The sequence below is a fragment of the Columba livia genome, chromosome 9, assembly GCF_036013475.1.
Source record: "Columba livia isolate bColLiv1 breed racing homer chromosome 9, bColLiv1.pat.W.v2, whole genome shotgun sequence".
Classification (NCBI taxonomy): Eukaryota; Metazoa; Chordata; class Aves; order Columbiformes; family Columbidae; genus Columba; species Columba livia.
In genome coordinates this window covers 24,219,195-24,237,100 of record NC_088610.1, presented here as the reverse complement: position 1 = coordinate 24,237,100, position 17,906 = coordinate 24,219,195, and the positions used below count along the sequence as shown (strand labels likewise).

At 41.4% G+C, this 17,906-nt stretch overlaps 1 protein-coding gene across 1 annotated transcript in view; it reads left to right on the top strand.

The window, feature by feature from the left end:
• The window catches only part of ARHGEF4 (Rho guanine nucleotide exchange factor 4), a 202,503-nt gene that overhangs the window by 13,040 nt on the left and 171,557 nt on the right, over positions 1–17,906 (top strand). The window contains 1 exon segment of the mRNA XM_005509601.3: positions 10,569–10,649. Within this exon segment, the coding sequence (XP_005509658.3) occupies positions 10,569–10,649 (81 nt within the window).

Below are 17,906 nucleotides of genomic sequence, written 5' to 3'. Positions count from 1 at the left end.
CACCAGTCACCAGCAAATCTATCTGATGCAGTGCAAACATCTGTCCTCTGTATCTCCTTTTCTTATTGTTCATACTGCTTGTGCTTTGGGATGCAGGAAGTTCCTTGGGAAGCAGAGTCCTCCCGGGTGCAGCGACAGCCAGTGGGTTAAAGAGCAGTGACCTCTTTGTGAAACTCTGCATGAAAAACCTCCAAAGAGATGTGAAATACCCCAGAATATATCTTCCGTGTTTGGCAAGTGAAATTTAACCACAGAATATGCACACATTTTTCCTTCTGGATTCTCATTATGCAGATTATGACTTCTAGCTGCACAGTGACTTTTAAAGTAATAGAAAAGACCTCATATAAATAATGATGTCCTGAGTATGTATTATGTTGAATACGAGAAGCTGCATTTGTTTCTAGCGTGTTTTTTAGGGGAGAAAGAGTATGTGATCCAGTCTTGGCAGCAAACATGGATGGATATACAGAGTTTAACTGTGTAAAGGCTTTTTGTAAAACCTTACACATGTGGTCATGCAGACAAAATAACTGTAGGACTGACCTCCACAAGTGGTGGGTACAGAGCAAGAGTTCTCACATGCGGTATAGCAAATGAGATACCCTTTAGAATTCATGAGTGTTGGGTAAAATTTTGGTGGCTTTTGATGAGAATGTTATTCTCGTATTTTTGAAATTCCTCCCTTAAGGAACAAAGATGAGAAGTCATGGCTGATATTTGGGGCTTTGCAGATTCCCAGAGCAACTGTATCTCATGTGTCTCCAGACTTTTCAGACTGCTTTGGTGTGGGTCTGAACCAGTGAGTCTGTTCATATTGGAGATAGCTGTGGTCACTGAACCCATCTGGACCTCATTTTGTTAGAGGACTTGATAAAAAACTTCATTATGCCAACATCTGGAAGTAATAAAACTCCAGCATCCAGAATTGTATGGCAGGCCATGCAGACTTCAGTAGCAGGTATGCCAGTTCAGACAGTGCTGTGCGCTTACCTTCAAAATGACTGGTCAGATAGTCTGTTCCTTGCCCTCAGGCAGTGGGCTATGGGAACCATTTGTGCAAAAGTCAGCATTTCTCATTACAAATGAAATATATTTCTATTAGATAGAGGTGAGCTCTTACCCTGCAAAACCAAGTACTGTCTTCTGGGTTATTTTGTCTTTTGATTGAATACCAATAAAAAGCCCCACTAGGTAATCAGTCTTGTGTGTTTGTTACCCAAATTATGATTATGAAGGTGCTACAGATCTCTGTTGCCTTCCATGTTGCAGTTGTGCCGAGGATTTTCTCCTGAACTGATGAGGCGTGATGTTGGTTATTGTCTGTTTGCTGTCAGTGCAAGCTCTGAAAGCAAAGATAGAATCTGGATACATTTGTCTGCAGTTGAAACTTGCTTTCATTCTGGTATTTCAAAAGCTGTTGTAGAAAAGAGTACACTGGTGATACATACTTGCTAGTAGGTGACAGGTGGCATTGTTGCAGGCGATGATGATACTTCAGATACTTGCTTTGTAGTCAAGAGAATGAGTTTGTCATTAGCCAAACATAATTTAAACATGGCATTGATATGTAATAAATTCACCATTAGCTTTCTGATAACTTGTGTTAACTTTTAATGTAAAGAAGCACTTAGAAGATTATCTCCTCTACAAAGAAGGAAAAGAGGATGATGAAATGGAATTTGTTACTTTGCAAATGCTAAATGATTTTTGTGGTAAAGGACAAAATACAAAAGAGCTTGGAAGAAGAGATCTTTCGGGAGAACGCAGTGTTTATAGAGTCAAGACAACAGTATCTTTTCCTTTAAATATGCCTGTACTTTTTTTTGTATATATTTTTTTTTTTTTTAATAGAACTTATCACCATGGTGTCTGAGTGCCTTCTTCATGAATTCAGTATTCCAGTATCTTTTGTGATGTAGCAAAAGGAGACACTGCAGTGGATAGAGTGAATTATTTGCCCAGGGTCATTCAGAAAGTCTGAGACAGAGCCTGGAACTGGATGCAGATAACCTAACACTCACAGAAGGTCTGTCCTTCTTTATTTTAGAAATGAATGAATCCCAAAGATTGAAAGCAATCCATGGCATTATTTCCTATTACAATTTTCAGTTTAGATTGACTCAGACCCAGGCTTTTATTTGGCAACCGTTCGAAGTAGTAGATATAAGGCAGATGTATTCAACAGCACACCCCTGTTCACACCATGACATTTGAGCTTGCATCACTGTAGCCTCTTTTTTATAACTGTTTCTGTGCAGTGTCTTTGTGTGCCTCGTGCAGAGCATCACTTTGTACAGAAACTGGCTTGTAAACCCCTGGGCTCACAGTCAGTGAGGACAAGGAGTTGGCTTGAGGAGAGCACAGAGCTCCTTCCTTTCCATGTCGCTGCTCTGGCTTTCTTCAGGCATTTGTGAAATGTTCCCCCTTGTTGCACGTTATGCAAACAGTAACTCCTGTTCAGGGTGAAGCTGGCCCAGCTCCTCGTAGCTCAGCACAGGGGTAAAGTGCATTTCAGTATCTCCATTTTACATTAGTGTTGACATCTCCATTTGTGGCTGTGCTAGGCACTGTGTGAAGAGCACTGGGATGCTCGTAAAGGTGATTTCTTTATGGTAGATGCCTGCTTCTGGTGGTGGCTTTCTCACTCTCTAGAGTTTATGGCAAGATTCAGTTGGTCAACAGTATGGAGGCCCAACTTATCAGTCTTTCCATCTCAGTGTCCCTCAGTGAGGCCAAAGTTCATGGCGTAAAGACATCCCTCATCCCCTCCATGCTGTGCTAACCTGGAAGTCCAGAGTCTTCTACTTCTTGTTGCCCAAGCTCAGTTCCTTTCCTTTTTCAGGGGAGAAAGTGAATAGGTCCCTGGGGAAGTTGTGCTCCCCTCAAGTGCTTTACCTGATCCAGTATGATTTCAAGTCAGAATTTTTCCACTAGCTTTGGAGTTAGGTGGCATGGTCCCTTGCAAGTCAGGCTGCTGAGGAGTATGACTGCACTGGACATGGATCCTACAATTTTTACCTGTTGCCCCAGTGACTCGAGATTATCAGCTTGCATCTTCTTTTAAAATAAAACTAAAATTGGTCTATGGTTTGCATTCAGAGTTGCAGAAACAATAAGGAATGAAATACTGGAAATTTCTTGGTTAGGTGAAGGTGATGAATAATTTCATACCCACTCTTAGTTCCCACTGGGGACTCTGTGCAGATTCAGATTATTATTAAGATGTGTATTTTGCATGATATATTGCTTTTTAAGTCAAATATGTGGAGCTATTCAACTGTTCTTTTCACCAGTCCTGACGTGTGTATGGATCTATGGAAGCTTTTGCTCTGCTGCCATCACACCTGTGAAAGGAGTGGGTTATTCGGAGTCCTGACTGTTCCAAAAGGAGCAATGAGGCAATGTGATTGTACCCAGTGTCAGAGTGAACACCAGCTTCTGAAATCACAAAGAACCATCTTTTACAGTTCCTGAAGAACTTGATGCATCACTTTTTAGTAAGTTTTTAGCTTAATTCCTAAGGGAATGAGGCAGTTGAGAGACCTGTGTCTGTCTGTCTCCCTCCCTGTAACTTTTGAAACTACTGGCCATTTTTAACCAGATTTAAAGGAGGGGTAGAATTACTAAAGCTCTGCAACTTTAGTGGGTCCTGGCAGTTGAGTAAAAGAGGAATGTCCAAATTAGTGCTCCTACTGAGGCAACTCTTCTAATGTGTGTTTTTATTGACAAGCCCCATCTGGCCAGTCAGGATTTATGTATTGACAGGATAATGTGTAAGGAGTGTGGGTGGGAACAGAGCTATTGTGGTGAGTAGAGGGGATATTAGGGGACAAAAATCTGTATGAAACCGGGCTTCACCAGTTCTGCCTCTTGGGGAACCAGCTGTTGTTTAGCAGAGTGCAGAGATGCTACAGAGATGCAAAAGCTCAGTTACAGTTTAGCTTTTGTCTGTTAGTAACAGTAAAATGCGGAAAGACTCTTTCAACATTTGGAGAATGAAGCAGAACAAAAAAGAGACCATTATGTGCAGTATCTGTCAATGCTGGAGAACGGTCTGTGCTAGCATGTCAAATGCAAATGAGGAATATCCATTCATTTAGTCCAAAAGAGAAAATTATATAATTTCTTTGGTTCAATTAGTTTTTTGTGACAAATAAACAGGAAGGAGAGGACTCCAGTATGGCAAATATTCAACTTCCCATAGTTTTAAAGGCTGTAGAAATCATACCGCTCTGACAGTAAGCCTTATTTTACGTTCTTTGCCCAGACATAGTCCGTAGATCTTCAAAGTGGTTTAGATAGATGGATAGATAGGGTTTTTTTCTCTTCACTTAAGTAGAGAATCTTGTAGAAGAATATAGATCAAACTCTCACTTATTGGTCTTGGACTTTTAAGGCAAGGATACACGCTCATCTTGGTTGTACTGTGAGTTGTCAACTAGCCTGAGCTACCTCATTTACTCTCTGCTGTATTAAGTTTGGTGAAAACATTAATGCAATTTTGTACATCTCTGTCATGAAGTAGAGACATTTCAGATATTTGTTTGCAAACTGCCGGTCTGTACCCAGAGGTGGGTGTGAAGGTGTGTGGAGCTGAAATGTGCTGGCTGGTTTCTAGTGACTGAGTCCCAGGCACTTTGCGGAAAGAGGCCACATGGAAAGGGTTCAGCTCAGTTTGTGATACTCACCTGACGAGTCAATAAGGCTTTGGGAGAAAGATGGGCAGGCTGGAGGGGAGGCAAGAATGCCTTTGTGGTTGGTGTTAAGGTCGACCCTAACTGTCAGTGATGGAGCTAGTATGACACAGCTGGAGCACTCTGGTTGAGCACCTGCACAACGGCAGGATGGACACCGTTGTAGAACACTCTGCTGGCCATTTGCTGCTGACAAGAAATGGCAGTCCCCTCTTGCTGTGGGCTGAAAGAATGTGCCTGTACACCCACAGGCATGCTAGGAAATATTCAGAAAGATGATGGGTCACATTCAGCCGAGAGGTGAACAGAGTGCTACAGAAGTAGACTGTCACATGAGTGACCTTCCCCCACAAGCTGGAGCTTTCTTGGCAAAGTAACTGTGATTCCTGGCAAAGCATCACATCACCATCAGCACCATGTTATGATTGGTCACTCAGGACAAAACTTCTTTTGGATCATACAGAGATTGCAGACCTTCAGTATGTGAGGCTTCAAGCAGATCTCGTTACCATTTCACTAAGTCTTAGTGACTTAGTTTATAAAAGCTACAAATGAGAAGATTTGCGATCTTTATCTTCCAATAATGTTTTTTAGAAAGGTAATGGACTGCGTGGGTTGAAATAAGGTCATTCCAGGGGCCTGTTTTGGAGTGACTCTTGATGTTTGGTTTATCTTTGTCTCCTCATCAGGCAACACTGGTGGGTTACTGCCTTCTCCCAGCCCCAGCACAGTCTGAAAACGTGTTTGCTCTGCTGTATTTCGGGAAAACGGGAGGTGTGAAGTGGTGTCAGGAGAGGCCTCCCAGTGCGGGGCTGGCTGGGGGCAGCTTGCCATCTGCTGGCTGCTGCACCGGGGCAGGGGGAACCACTTCAGCGGTGTGGACAGTGACTTTCTGAGCTGAATTTGTCATCTGGCCAATCCTGCTGGAATGTGAACTGATTAGACACAAACTGGTGTCAGCATAAAAGCTCCTTCTTTAAAGTGACTGCCACAGTAGGTGGAGTTGTCTATGCAAACCAGCATTAGCAGTAGTGTACTTGTCCTCAGACTTGAACTTGAACCATCAGGTGTCAGCCTAGTTCTGTCTCAAGGGCTTTTATAGCTGGCTTATACCAGTTATCTTCCTTCCTGCAAACTCCCTTTGTCTGCCCCCCCATACAACAAGGCTGAGGGACAGGTGCTCCCTGTGAAGACCACAGTACCTTCATATTTCCTCGGAGAGAAAACATTAAGGGATTGGTAAATAAGTCAGGAGTAGCCAGAGTTGCTTTGTGCACACTGAAGTGTGTTGCTGTCTTTTACAAGAAGGTACAACACAGCCATGCTGTGCTCTGCTCCCGCTCCCTTCAACAGCCGCAGCGTGGGTGAACAAGGGTGGCATGGGCCCTCCCAGAGCAGCTCTGTGCACCGAGGGTTACACACACCTTGTGCTTCCACCCTGCAGCTTCTCTTTGAATTGGAAGTCCCCTTATGAATTGGTTTTTCAGCCACCCTGAATTTGTTTTGCTGTGTCCTTCTGTCAAAAAGAAAAACTGTTTTCATAACCCTTGTATTTCATGTTTTGATGTTAACCCTGACGTTCTTTACCATAGCCTTTATAATTCTAAAGGAAAAATACTTAGCTTGGATCTTAAGTGCTTAATTGCATCTGATTAAACAAAGCCTTCTTAAAATAGACCCCAAAAGGAAAAGATGCAATTGTTGGCCTGTTAAATACCAAAATAAAACAAAACCCTGAGGAAATGAAGGAGTAGCAGTCAATGGTGTTACAGTTGCTTAGGGACTGATAGTAAGAAAAGTGGCATAAGTCCAGAAGAGGCCCACAGCAAAGAGAGGAAGCCTCTGTCTCACATGGAGAGTGGGATAAGGCAGTGCAGAGGCTGATTTATATGTGCAAGTGAAATTTAAGAGACAAATGTGCATATATTTTATATTTCGAAGACTATCAATGAATGAAATAATACAAAAGAAGAAAGTAACTATGATGACAAGAAACAACTCGAAACACTACTGTATTTTTTCTTTTGCTCCCTTAAGACTGCAGATCTTTGTGTTTCAATGCATGAGCTACTGTTTGGCAAGTTTCCTGAACCACTTTGTCTATTCACTTCTTGCTAATGTGAAAGTGCCCAAACTCCCTGGAAAGACGGCTTTGTTGGAAACCTTTCATTATCAAGGATTAGCTGTTTGGTAAACCTGTGCATCCCCTTGAACAGTCTGATGGGAAGTGCCAGCTAATGAAAGGCTCATTGTGGTGCTGCCGTGAGTGTGGGACTTGAGTCTATTTTATTGCTCAGACTGCAAGCCAGGCTCCTTTGTGCTCCCAAGGACTGAAGGAAAACCAAGTCATGCCCTTTGGTTCTGCTGAAAACATGTGGTGAGAAATACACTTTCCTTTCTCAGTAGTCTTGCCATTTTGTGGTGTAAAGACTTTAGGTAGCAGGGAATTTTGTTGATACATTATAGAATTATGTGTGTAGATTTAAAAAGTGTTGTGGCAACGCCTGGGATCAGCTTACCTGAAACACTTCCATCTAATGCCAACATGAATAACTGAAATAATACAAACCATTAAGAGCCTTTATCACTTCATAGTGTAGTTGTAAAGCCATTGAAAGAACCAAATCTGAACTTCCTCATCGCACCTCTAGTCAGGTAGAAGGCATGGCAGACAAGCATAGGATTTACTTCTTCAATGATAAAATTCTGTGTCTGTTTTACATCTTGAGGAATTTACCAAAATCCTTCATGAAAGTAATGTACCAGAAATCCATTCTCTGTGAAAAGTATTCCAGTACAACTTAAATAATCAAGAAATACTGCTGAAAATAATTGTCAGTCCTTGATGTCAAACAGGATTCTTTTATCTTTGCAATATATCTCTCTCACCGAAACTCCCAATGCCTCCAAATGCAAGTGAGCAAAGGCAGGCAGCCCCGTAAAACCATTGGGAAAGAAAACAAAGCCATACTCACACCCCCAGCCAGGCTTCATGTGTTTGGGGAGGTGTGTGTGGAAGGACCCAGGGAGCTGTTAAAGATCCAAAGACTCTTAGGTACCAGTGCATTTGGGTGAAGGTGCCAGCAGGTCAGTGTGAAACTGTTCATATTAAGCTCAGACGAGGGCCCAAGCACATGGTTTGGATTTTGCTCTCCCCCTCCTTTACAGCTAATTAGGCCAAGTACAGAGTGTCCTTGCTGATCCTGAACACGTGGGACACAAGTTATAATAATTGCAACTAGAGAGCCTTTTTCTGATTAACATGGAGATGTTACTTTAAAGCTTTGCAAACTTGATTCTGATCAAAGCTTTATAAGCCTTGGACATAAATACAGCAAGAGCTGCCTACTCACTTTCAGAAATGAGGTGACCACATAAAGGTGCTATGCTAGAGGGGTGTCAACCACTCAAGCTCGACCCAGCAAACCTCTCCTGCCCCTTGGAAAAGGACATCTGCTTAGGTTTGTTCCTCCTGATTTGGGCCCTCCTGGCTTGTGAGTGGCCCATCCATAGCCACAGCTTGACTTCCAGGGAAGCAAGGCAAAAATGTGGAAGCCACCTGTGACCTTCACTTGGCCTGGGCCCATCACCAGGGTTTTCCTGCCTTTCTGCAGAACCTTCTTCCACCAGAGGGCAGCTGGTAAAAAGAGTGTGATGGACTTGTCTGGCTCAAGATGAGACAGGAACTAATTTGATGCTAATTATTATGGTTGTAATTTCCTCCCTAATCAGACGCAATCCCCTTCAGCCATCTCCAATGGCGTTATACTTAGGGAATGCTTCCCACAATAAAAGCATAGGCAGTGTTCTTTCCTAATTGCCTACAAGATCCATCCTCAGCCTTAATCTACACTTGACACAGTAGAATTAGTTATTTGTGTTCGTTCCTGCATTTGCAAAAGACTAAGCTTTAAAAATTCAATAATGCACCAGAAAGCTGTATTTGCAATCAGTTTATCTCTGAGCTCCATTCCTTGCAGATCTGGCACGCTTTCTGCAGTCTAAGGTGGGAAGAGCTGAGGAAGTTGGCAGCTATTTACAGAGAGCTCAGCACTGCATCTCCTCCCTTTATGAATGGGATGGAGCCACTTTGGTGTCTAGACATAAAAAGCCTGTGGTGAAAAACTATCGTAGGATCACAAGTAAAAATAAGTGACAGCTGTTTCCTGGTGTAGTTGTACATGAAGAATATAGGGAATGAAGAAAACCTGTTTTTACTAAGTACCTATTTTGCCTTTCCTTCTGATAAAAGAACAGTGCAGTAGGAAATCAGCTACCAGTCTTGGGATCCATCTGTGCTAGCATGTCCCACACTCCGCGTGGTCATGATGTGTGCTTTCACTGTTACCAGTTTCAGATAATCACTGAAGACAGAGACGAGTTTCAGTGTTTTCCAAATAGAGACAAGTAGCAGCTCTGACCACCCCATAATGACTAAGCTCAGTCTAATTGTGTTTCTTGCTTTTAACCTTTTCCACAGTTGATTTCACTTACTTTTCCTTTTATGTATACTGTTACTTTCTCTGGAGAGAGAGATTTGCTCCTCTATCTTATGTTGAGGCTGAATTCAGCTGAAGTTAGTAAGGTTTCTACTGCACTAACAGCAATTCTTTCTGTGGAAATAAATGGGACTTCAGAGAAGTTCAATCTTGAGGATGCTTGTAATTGAAGTATTATTATTTTAAGGTTTTTATGTTTGATGTTGTAAACAGTCATATTGCATAAACAAACCAAGTGAGACATCTCCACAGTACAAGCCTGGAGGATAGAAACACAAATGCATGACCTTCACCCTCATGAGATGCTCACAGAAGCATGATAGACAAGACATTGAGACTTTCTTCTTTGGCCATATGATAAAGAAACTCCACCCACTGTATTCATCTCCCACAAAGTTAGCAAGATCTTACCAGTTTCTCTCCCTCCAGAGATGTCGCTTGTGTCAAATCTGAATGTTGTTATTTCCAAAGTTTTCATTAAGCCTTTGCGTTGAACTGAGAGGGAATATGCACTCTCAGAGCTGAAGGCATCCTGCCACTTGTTGCCTTCTTTTTGGATTATGACTGAGATCTCCACATTCACATACTCTTGATTCCTCTTGTTTGTATGTGGCTAGTCTCTGATTATTAGGACAAACACAGGAGACAGTGGGCAGCCACACTTGTCTCCAGATGACTACAGGTTGTGGACAGATGTGATATAGTAGTAGTAGAGGGGTCAGAAGAAAGGACCAGGTAACCTCTGGGGCATGCAGAAGAGTGTTTGCGCTACTGAGGAGGTGAGTTCCTGTGAATTGCTGGAGCTATAAACAGCAGAAGCTTCTCTCCTGGAAATGTGTAGTGGTACCCAGAGGAAGCCACAGCTGCTGCAGCTGCTGGCAGAGCAAGGGCCGTGCTCTTCTTCCCCTCCAGCATGACCTCAGCTCTCCATAGCACACACGGCTATAGAGATGTTTTGGTGCCTGATGCATTTGCTTCTTCCCCCTGAACAATGAGGATAAAGCCAAATATTCAGTGAGTATTGTCTGTTCCTGTGTTGAGTGAAGTCTGGAGCTTGTACAAAGCCCTTTGTGTTACATATGAAGACTGTACTCAAACACAGCAGGGAACTGCTTTAGCATCACACAAGTGATCTTAATTCTGGTGATTCTTAATGGTTTGAAAGCTTGGCTTTGCAACCAGAGTGATGTTCGTTTAACCCTAATTTATATGCCTACTTTTTACTTAAGAAAGCTTTTTGTTTGGTTTGTATTTTTTCCTGTGGGCAGGTAAACTGAAAGCAATAGTATTGATGGCTCCTTTTTCCCTAAAGGTCAAATTGATTGTTGTTGTTGTCATTGTTTTTTTTCTGCCTTCCTATATGTCTGCACAGGAGTGCCAAGGAGGTGCTGTAAGAAGGACAGCTGGAGGAACAGAAAAGAGTACTTCTGAGAAAAGGCAGCTCCACATCCAGGTACAGAGTCACTTCTTCTATTTGAATTAGGAACATGTTTTCATTCATGGTATAGTCAGAAGGGCTCTTTGTATCTGCAGAAACTGGAACCAATCATCTGTGCTCTACCAGTTTAAAATGAATTCTGGCCTCTTTAAGTGGGAATGTTTGAGCATCACAAGAAAATGTGCATAAAAATCTATTTCAGCATGGTCTATAGCAGGTGCCAGCGTGTAGTGCTTACAGCTGTCTTTAAAGAAAGTTCAGGAACATTCTTTAATGGAAAGCTAATTTTATATCATACTCATTTTCCCAAACTATGACAATACTAAGTATACAATTTTAAGTTCACTCATTCCTCTTATGATATTGAATTATGATAGGTTCTTAATTATATGACAGTACACTAAATATCATATTAAGTATAACAGAATGTAATTTAATAATTCATCTAAATCAACACAACCTAAAGGTGTTGAGTCCTTCCTAGGATTCTGTCCTACATATGTTGAATACAACTGAAAAGCTCAAAGCAGCAGTGTCTTTTTTTTGCCTAATTGTGAGCTATGGGGAGGTAACTATTTTTTTTTATTCTGTCACACTATGACTTTCCAGAACTGAGTCCTTTTATCATATTAAATGGAGTTAATCTTAGGTAAGTCAATGTCTCAGACCTTGTTCCTGGAGGTCTAGTTAATTTCATTAATTTTCCTGGTATTACGTAGACTTGTTTTATGAAGGTTAATAATGCTCTCAGAGTCCTCACACCTTTCTATATAATTCGCGTGCCTCCATTGTCACAGGATGTGAGTGCTTTGCATTCTTTGTGTTTGCTCTTCCATTACAGCAATTCAGGAAGGTGCAGTTATCCTTGGGGAGAAGCTAAGGAGTTGGGAGCGTAGAAGGCAAATGCTGTATCTATATAAGACTTAGGCAGAAATAAATACTCGAGTCCAAGTTATAAATCGTCCAAAACTCTGCTCAGTTACTGTGCAGCTGAGTTTGCTTGGTAAGTTCCCCGGTTCCTCAGTATATAGTGGAATTCGTAAACTACATATTCTTCTGTTCATTTTACCTGAGGTGCTTTATCTGGTCAATATTTTTGTGAATTTGAGTTTTGCATACAGTGAAAGACCAGGCTGGTGATGGTGGTTTCACTTTCTATACAATAGCTCCATACTTAGAACACTCAGGACCCAGGACGCTTACCTTTCATTTATTTTCTCCATGTGAGGATTAAACCCCATGTTTCTTATCTTTTAGAAAAGTTTTCTTGCCCCTCATAGCTTAGTGATGTGCTGAACTGTTTTGTGGTAGGAGTGTTCTTGTGCCTTCCCGTTGAAACTGTTCTACTCTACATGGTATAATAAAGAACCAGCTGAAATGAGAACATTACTCATTAGTTCTTATGACTGAGGAGGTACAAGGGAGATGCAGCAGCTATGATACGGCTTGTCTCTATCTTCTCACATAATTGCTCTTCTTTAAAGCTTGGTCTAGTGTCTCCCATTTTGCTGCTTCTCTGTTTCTTATTTATTACATATCCATTCTTCCCAAAGTCATAAAGTACCTCTGTTTCCATATGTGTATCTTTCCTACTTCCTCTGATCTGTCTTTTATCAAAAGTATGGCACATGAACTGGAGCCAAGCTTCCTACATACATATAAGAGAGTTACAAGAACATCTTATGTATTCTTCTTCTGATTCAAAATAAATTAACTTTACAGCAAACAAAATGGCAATGAAAGTGGGAATGCAAGTGGGACCATAAAAGCATCTGGCCAGTGAAGCTCCTTTCTGCCAGGTTCCCATCCTTCCCAAGGCTGCCCGTGGGAGTTCACACATCACTTGTTGCAGATTTTTCCTCTGTACCTAAATGACTCATATAAGGCAAATTGCTCTGTTTAGGGAGCAGCTCAAAGAGCTGTTTCTGTACTTGTGTGTGGTTCTGTGTGGGAGTCTTGGGGGGAGGCTTAAGTTGAGAAGTCCAATTTAGAACACAATTAAAAATGCAAAATAAAACTATTCACTTAATTCCAATTAAGAGGAAAGCTTCCTAGCCAGTGCTGTCAGTAGCCTGCTTGCCAGCTTATGTTCTTTTCTAGCAAGTATCAGCTTAAAGTTATTAATATGCTGTCCCTTCATTTGAGTGAAATGTAAACAGTACACAATTTTCTCTGTCAGTTTAATACATGTGAAATAATCTGCTCAACTCTGGAATGCCTTGCTGCAGATGCACAAATGTATCCCCTTCCCTGTGTTTTCCTAAAAGAACAAGCACATCAGACAACACCCCATATGTACTTACCTTTGAAAAGTCAGAATGGTAAAACTGGTTTCATAGAGTTCCAGTCTGAGAGAATACCATTCTTCAAACATCTTGGATATTAAATGTTTCTGCTTGCTTCCTGGGAAATTAAGTAGTAAAACAAGCTTGTGTGTATGTGAAACCAGTTATAGAATGCTTCCAGCTGAAAGTAAGTTGCCTACTTATAAACAGTCTTAAAAGCGTTTTGTTCACATAATGAACTAATTTCGGTTTGCCTGTTGGAAAAGTGTAGCAAGTGTTTGGGAAGATGAGGGCCTTGGTGTTTCAGAAGCTGCACAGCTTCAGCTCACTCCTTTACCTCGTCAGGAAGGTGCTAACGTAACAAGTTCAGATCTTGCAAACAGCATTGAGAATTTCTTGAGCTCAAAAGGAGTATTTGGTATTTCTGACATCTCAAGAGTGGAGTAGGGTGCTGTTCCTGGTGAGAGCTGCACAGCATATTTGTGAGTCCTGACCCCTGCTTGAAAATAGGCGTCCTAAACGCAAACTCTGAAATGACAGTTGAGCTGAACAACTGCTTAGTGTAGATTTAAGAGCCTGTCTTTAGTACTCCTGTTTGAAACTTTTGGCTGATACTTACTGTATCTAGAGGTTCCTCTCCTTGCAAAAAGAAATTAGGTATTCAAACCCATCGTGGATATTTAGGATTCATTTGGAAACTATGCTTTCATTTATATTTAGGACTCCCTGAGCAAGCAAATTTTCCTGGTGTAATGCTGATTCTCAGTGGAACCTTATGTGAAAATTTGTGTTTGCTGAAACTATGTCACATCCCTTTCATTGATTTGCAGGAAATGGAGGGCATGGGCTTCAGCAGTAGCTCAAAGATGAGATGTGCCACATATGCTTATGTGATATAGAAAAGATTGTGGAAGAAATTACATTGACTTTCCATCCTAATTTTCCTAGTCTTTGTTCAAGGTGATATTACCTACCAAACCTGGGATCCCTGGAAGTAGAAGCACAAGAGCAATTGCATAAGATAAAGGCTTCTATGGTGTTAAAACAGGAGCAAATCAGTCTCATGGGGTTTGAGCTACTGGTAGAATAAAAAGCCTTATAAAGAGCTGTGCTGTGATTACTGATGTAAAAATGATTAGGATATAGAAATGTGTAATATAGACAGCTTTACTGCTCCTCTAATGTTGCCATCATTAGGAAAAAGGTATGCTGAGTTATTTACTTGGAAATTTCATCTAAGTGGAGATGTAGTTGCCTGAAGATTTCAAACAAAATGGCAGATTTACAGCAAGGAAAGACTTTTCTGCAACTAAAATGGATTTGAAATAATTTCATCTTGAATGACTTAGGGCAGGTATGTGAAAACCTTTTTTGTCTGCTGTACCACTGTTCAGCACAATGGTTTGTAGAAGAGTTCTAAGTATTATTTTAGTAGCTGGCATAGTGTTGTCAAGACGTGAAGCAGCATGCCACTTTCCTGATGTATCAGTGTTGTCCTAGGAAGTATAAACTAAAGTGAACTTCTATTTGTAGAAAAGATTGCCAAGGTGAGATTTAAAAAAAAAAAAAAAAAAAAAAAGCACAAAACTCAGGTGAGAAAAAAGTAAGAAAATACTATTAACATTAATTTGCACATGAGGAAAGATGGCAAACAGAGAACAGGGCAGAAAGGAAGCTGGCTTCTTTCTGCGACACTCTATGGCTTTCGCTGTCCTGGAGCTGTGCAACTGGTTTTGTGTGCATGGAGCAGATGGGATATGACAGGCTTAATCTTGTTTTTCTTGATGCTGGTGACTCACCTGAGCTTTAGTTCATGTGATTTGACGCCCAGTGATTAAACAGCAAGAACTGAAAGGGTATAAGGACTGACATACCCTGTAAATCAGTGGAGTGCTGTTTCCAGCGTGGTTTGGTATACAGGCGACAGCCTGAGAAAACCAGCTCTTCTAATTTGATATCTTCTGCAAGTTTTTTCTTGGAACCTTTTTTGTCTGTATCATACATTGTAGGAAAGAACTGGTTTTGTGGTGAGCCAAAGGGAGCATCTGGCAGGCTATTAAACTGGTAGCTAACCCTTACTGACTCAGAAGAAAGCTTAATGTCCTGCCTTGATTTATTGCTAAATGGTAGACAATCAAGCTGGCTTTCAGTCTGATTACTAATGCCAGGCATACACAAACAACGTGAAGATTGGGATGCAGTGACATCTTCCCACTTTGAAACATTTCCATTTCTTCCCCCTTTTGGGGCAGCACTCTTCCTTCTCTCCATTTTCCCTGCTTTTACTGCTGAATGGAAGGAGATTTTTGTAGGTCATTTCTGCAAGATAGGCCTCTTGCACTGGATGGGAGCAGAGTGATGATCAGAGCAGGCTTAGTACCTACACATGGGTGTGTGCAGGCTTGAACTTGCAAATACATAGCACTGTGTTAGTGCATAGGCAAAGGCAAGCCAAAATATTTGCATTGGCTTATACAAAGACTGTGTGAAATTTGGCCTGTTACTGTCAAAATATTTTAAAACTATCCTTCATGGGATAATGTAGTTGAATTTCTTTGTCTTGAACTCTCAAAAGGATCTAAAACATTCAATAGCAGTGTTTGCCAAAAAAAAAACCCCGCAACAAATCTTTTACACTTGGCCATTTTTAGAACAAAGTTTTGCCGTATCTTCAGCCTTTTTTCTAACAAAGTGTTACTGTTCAGGGTGTTTAGCCAGAGAGTCTCATCACCTGTTTTTTTACTGGCGTTGGTGTCTCAGTTCTTTGGGCTGTGCAGGCAAATCAGCCTGGCAAATGCGAGTTTATTCAAGCGTATAATGTTCTGCGTCTCTGAATTTCTCCATAGCTTAGATCATCCAAATTTCCTATCTGGAACTGTTATAACTATTTTATCTCACTGTCAGTTTTTCTCAGTTTTTCCATTTCTTGCCGTGGAAAGCTGCTATGAGGTCTCAGAATGACAATGTAATTATTGTAGCTCTTTTGGGAAGCTGAAAAGTGAAGGGGTTTGTAGATTGGAAAACGAAATTAGATTTTTAGTTTTTATTTTTCCTGTCCTTTCCTGTGAGTTACTCCTGAGCTCTTCAAGCACAAGGGCTCTGTTTTCAGATAAGTTCTGACACTGCAGATGGACTTCTGTGGTATGTGCGCCTCAGTGAGAATCAACAATCGGAAAACTTAGCAGGTTACTGTGGTGTTTCTCCTCTGCAATGGTAAAATCCACAATTACTGTAGAACTGTTTACCTCAAAGAACAGGAGTGGTAGTTACTTGATTATGGTATCCCTTTCCTATTCTCCCTCGTTTGTGGGGATATTCTGCCATTTGGACTCTTCTGGACAGGTTGTTCAATCTGTCAATACCAGCACGTAACAGTGAACACAAATCATATTTTACTCTGCCTTGCCATTAAAACGTGAGCAAAGAGTTGGAATCCTGTAGTAATCATCAGGGCTGCTCCTCTTACAGCTACAAGAGAAGTTGCTGAAGAACTCAATGTCAACCATTGTATGGTTGTTTGGTGTTTGAAACAAATTGGAAAGGTGAAAAAGCTCAATAAGTGGGGGCCTCATGAGCTGACCGAAAATAAAAAAAATCATTCTTTTGGATTGTTATCTTCTCTTATTCTACGCAACAGCAGTGCACAATTTCTCGACCATATTGTGACATATGCCAAAAAATGGATTTTATGTGACAATCGATGATCACCATCTCAGTAGTTGGACCAAGGGGAACATCCAAAGCGCTTCCCAAAGCCAAACTTGCACCCAAAAACGGTCACAGTCACTGTTTGGTGATCTACTGCTGGTCTGATCCACTCCAACTTTCTGAATCCTGGTGAAACCATTCCATCTGAGAAGTCTGTTCAGCAAATCAGTGAGATGCACTGAAAACTGCAACGTCTGCAGCCGGCACTGGTCAACAAAAAGGGCCCAGTTTTTCCCACACCACCACCCAACTGCACATCACACAACCAACACTTCAAAAGTGGAACAAATTGGGCTATGGAATTTTGCCTCATCCACCATATTCACCTGCCCTCTCCCCAATCGACTACCACTTCTTCAAGCATCTCGACAACTCTTTGCAGGGAAAACACTTCCACAACCAGCAGGATGCAGAAAATGCTTTCCAAGAGTTTGTCGAATCCTGAAGCATGGGGATACAGGAATAAACTACAGGAATAAACAAACTTATTTCTTGTTGGCAAAACTGTGTTGGTTGTAATGGTTCCTATTTTGATTAATCAAGATGTGTTTGAGCCTAGTTATAACGATTTAAAATTCACGGTCCAAAACTGCAATTACTTTTGCACCAACATAATAGTTCTTGGATGTAGCAACAGGCAGGAATCAGACCTTTGCTGAACTCATTGAGATCCTTGGTAAGGCCTTGCCTGTCATCAGAGAGCATGACCTGCCTGAGGAGGGAGTGGCTACCCTGGAAAGCAGCACATGCTGAACCTTCTAAGGGATAGAGAACTGTCAGGTATCACAAGCCTTTGCAGGACTTCTGTTAGTTCTTAAATCCCTAGCCATTTGAACTGGAACTATGTGAAGAACTTTTACTTTGGAAAACATTTCTGTTCCTTGCTGTTGTCCAGCATGGAGAAAAGCCAAAAGCTAAAATTAGGAAGGTAACTAGATTGAAAATGTATTTTGCTTCTTATGACATGGGGACAAGGCTAATGGTCTTTGCCGCTGGGCAGAAGCTGACAACTGTACGTGTCTGTGTTCCTTCCACAGGGCTAGCTGTCACACGGCACCAGCTCTCAGCTTGTTTTGATTTGTACATGCCATAGCTTTTCTTAGCCACCTTGGAAACCAGAGTCGTGTAGAACCAGATCAGTATCCCCAAGTTGTGCCTTTTGTAAGGATCATTCAGAGGGCCTGTATGCGTTGCAGCTACAACAGAGGTTGGTTATATATGGTAGCTTTATCCAACTGGAATAAGTAATAGCCATGGAAATGCAGCTGTCTGATATCCT